This window comes from Mustela lutreola, chromosome 7 (assembly GCF_030435805.1).
Source record: "Mustela lutreola isolate mMusLut2 chromosome 7, mMusLut2.pri, whole genome shotgun sequence".
In the NCBI taxonomy this organism is placed as follows: Eukaryota; Metazoa; Chordata; class Mammalia; order Carnivora; family Mustelidae; genus Mustela; species Mustela lutreola.
The window spans coordinates 131,080,071-131,083,299 of record NC_081296.1 but is presented as its reverse complement, the minus strand read 5'-3'; the positions used below and the strand labels follow the sequence as shown (position 1 = coordinate 131,083,299).

At 40.5% G+C, this 3,229-nt stretch overlaps 1 protein-coding gene across 1 annotated transcript; it reads right to left on the bottom strand.

Moving 5' to 3' along the window:
• Nucleotides 1–2,615: 2,615 nt before the first annotated feature.
• On the bottom strand, nt 2,616–3,021 carry LOC131835379 (thymosin beta-10-like). Its single transcript, XM_059179704.1, has one exon. The coding sequence runs from the start codon at nt 3,001–3,003 to the stop codon at nt 2,890–2,892; it is 114 nt and encodes a 37-aa protein (XP_059035687.1). The 5' UTR covers nt 3,004–3,021; the 3' UTR covers nt 2,616–2,889.
• Between the last annotated feature and the right edge of the window lie 208 nt (nt 3,022–3,229).

Sequence of the window (3,229 nt, the reverse complement as noted above, 5' to 3'; positions counted from 1 at the left end):
AGAGAGGGAGTAAGAGAGAGAGGATGAGTGTGGTGAGGTTGGGGAGGGGCAGAAGGAAAGGGAGAGACAGACTCTCTTCTGTGTAGGGAGCCTGATGTGAGGCTGAACCTCACCTGAGATCATGACCTGAGCAGAGGGCAGACGGTTAACTGACTGAGCCACCCAGGTGCCACCCCCCATGACTTTTTCTAATCAGTATTCCATACCTTCATCAAGCAGAACTTGCCAAATCAAGTGGGTTCTGAAAGCATCATTATAAACTAAGTAGCACCTTTAATTAATAATTGACTATCAAATGACCCAGAATTATACAAAAGTAGCATTTATTTACACGTTATATGTTTTTATTTTAGTTCTCAGGGACAGAAATTAAAGACTATTTTTTTAAAAATGCCCCATGGTTCAGAGAGTCCAGGAAAAAAAAAAAAACAAACAACTGACATTTCCCTGTTTTCTCACTGAAACAGCTATAAGTCATTTTGAATTTCATTCAAATCTTCCAGTGAAGGTACTTCTTATACAAACTCTCCTTTAAAAACAGCCAAATGCCTGTGAGCAAACTAAAAGAGAACAAGTCAAAAAGATTGTTTCTCCAGTTATGAGCAATGTTTAAGATTCTTATTTTGCACCATCTTTATCAACAGACTACTCTCTGTAGTGTTGACTAGGGAGTGGATTTCATTACTAAACCCAAGGTCACAGGTGGTTTTGCACTGAAGCATAATTAAATTGTGCAGAAGGAATTAAAATGGTTTAGCAAATAAGGTCTTCTTATTTGGGCTGAATAGCACAGATATAATGCAATGCCATGTTCAGGCTACAACCAGGCAGCACTTGGGCCCGGGGAGATTAATCTGGAGAGCAATCACTTGATGATCCCTGACTATGAATACTTAGTTGAAATTATTCTTCAGTCACCCTGGGATGGGAAAAGCAATCACTCATAATTAACAGGTCACTTTCTTTGTGGGAATATTTATGCAGGGCACGGAGAGGATGGCATAAGAGAATACCTTTCTTGGTTAGGGAAAAATTGATACATGGGCTCGGGATGAACATGATCAAAAACTATTAAAGAGAGAAGAAACTTGTTAAGAATGAAGAGGTCCACATAATTGTATATTTCCACGCGTGCATTTTTGGGGTGGGAGGATGAAAAATACAACTACTGGGAAAGAGGCAGCAGAATGGTGATCGTTTTAAACAGTTTGAGAGAAATCTGTTGTTTTCAGCTAAGTTTTGAGAAAAGACACAAATAAACACATTTCGTTTTAACTTCTGGCCCTGTTTCCCAAAGATATAATTTTTTTTTTTTTTTTTTTTTGCCTTTAGGAAATTGAAATGGAGAGAGACTCTGATGACTGCAGACCGTATAAGAACTTATAAATATATCTCCAATTCAGTCATGATGTATCATTTAGATCATTTCTACATTATCAAGTTAGTATACTTGTCCAGTCAAGGAATTAAAATCTCCAAAGTTGCCACATGAGGTGAAGCATTGGTTTTTGGACAGTGCTTTCAGAATATATTATGTGATATTGACATAACAAATACTTACATGCATTGTATATATCGTATATTAGGGGTGTGGGTATGTGTGTGTGTGTATGTGTATGTGTGCATGGGGGGGGTGCCCGTAATATAACAGCCAAATAAGGCCATAAACAAGTGGGAGAGACCAGCTATTGATCTTACTTGATATAAGAATATAACAATTTTTTAATAGTATACTAGAAATATTTCAATGTGACAATTTCCTTGATTATTCACCAAGCAGCTCTTTTAAAAGATTCAGGCCCACAAATTGGATTAATCAGATTGTCAAATTCTATTTTTTTTTTCAGTAGTCATAGGAATTATAGCACACCTTTACTGCCAGTCCCCAGTAAATCTTAAAATAGATAATTATCCTTTAAAAGAAAACAAAAACAAAATTCCCCAAGCCCCCCGTTCATTCTGGTACAGTAGAAAGGATTCAGAGTATGTAAATACAAGCCCCAATTTAAGGGGCACCTGGGTGTCTCAGCTGGGTAAGCCTCTGCCTTTGGCTCAGGTCCTGGTCTCAGATCCTGGGATGGAGTCCTCTTCCATCTGGCTCCCAGCTCAGCCGGAGTCTGCTTCTCTCTCTCTCTCTGCCTCTCCCCCTGCTCGTGCTCTCTATCACTCACTCACTCTCCCTCTCAAGTAAATAAAATCTTTAAAAGAAACCCAAATTTAAAGTATTATTTTATTGCCTACTACTTAATTCAAAAATCATCTCAGGTCCTCACTCAGCAGGTGAGGTATGATAGATCTGAGGCAACACAATCAGCTTCAACTAATTCACATTCCCAAGAATCACTGATAATAACTTACCTATGAAAGAGATACGTAAAATTTAAGATGGATTTAGGTTAATACTAATAAATGTGTTAAGCAAATCACTTAGTTATAACTATAAGTAGTTTGGAAGTATTCAAGGGGCTTGGGTGTACTTTGGAACGGTAAACTATTTTTGATACAGTAATCCATCCTCTGCCTTCTTGGCAGGCTCCTTTAACCTATTATTGGTTTTCCCACTTTCTCCTTTGCTCTCCATACATACTTTTACACGGTAATTTTTGTGTTTGTTTGTTTGTTTCTTTTTTTTTTGCCACAAGGTGTGTTTTATTTTCATGAAACATACAAATAATTTGCTATAATATCCCAGGGCAAACCGGAGAATTTGGCAGTCCGATTGGGGTGGGGGGGGTCTCCTCAAAGACCCGCAGGCCGGTGGCGTCGGCACAGGGTGCCTGGGTTCACAGTGCAGCTTGTCCTCGTGTCCATCTTGCAGGGGGCTCTTCTTCCTCCACATCACGACTGGGGTGTCTCGAAGATGAAGGGGGCGGGGAATCCTCCGGGTTCTTAGGAAATTTCACGCGGCTTCTCCTGCTCAATGGTCTCTTTGGTCGGCAGGGTGTTCTCCCGCGTCTCCGTTTTCTTCAGCTTGGCCTTATCAAAGCCGGCGATTTCCCCCATGTCCGACTTGTCTGCCACTTTCTTTCTTTCTTTCTCTTTTAATTTTGTTTATTTATTTGACAGACAGAGATCACAAGTAGGCAGAGAGGCAGGCAGAGAGAGAGAAAGAAGCAGGCTCCCTGCTAAGCAGAGAGCCGGATGTGGGGCTCGAGCCCAGGACCCTGGGATCATGACCCAAGCTGAAGTTTTCTGCCATTTTCTTCAAGCGATCCCTGGAGTTCCGCCC

Coding starts and splice junctions, on each gene's coding strand:
- LOC131835379 (XM_059179704.1), bottom strand. CDS start 3,003: ATGGGGGAAATCGCCGGCTTTGATAAGGCCAAGCTGAAGAAAACGGAG.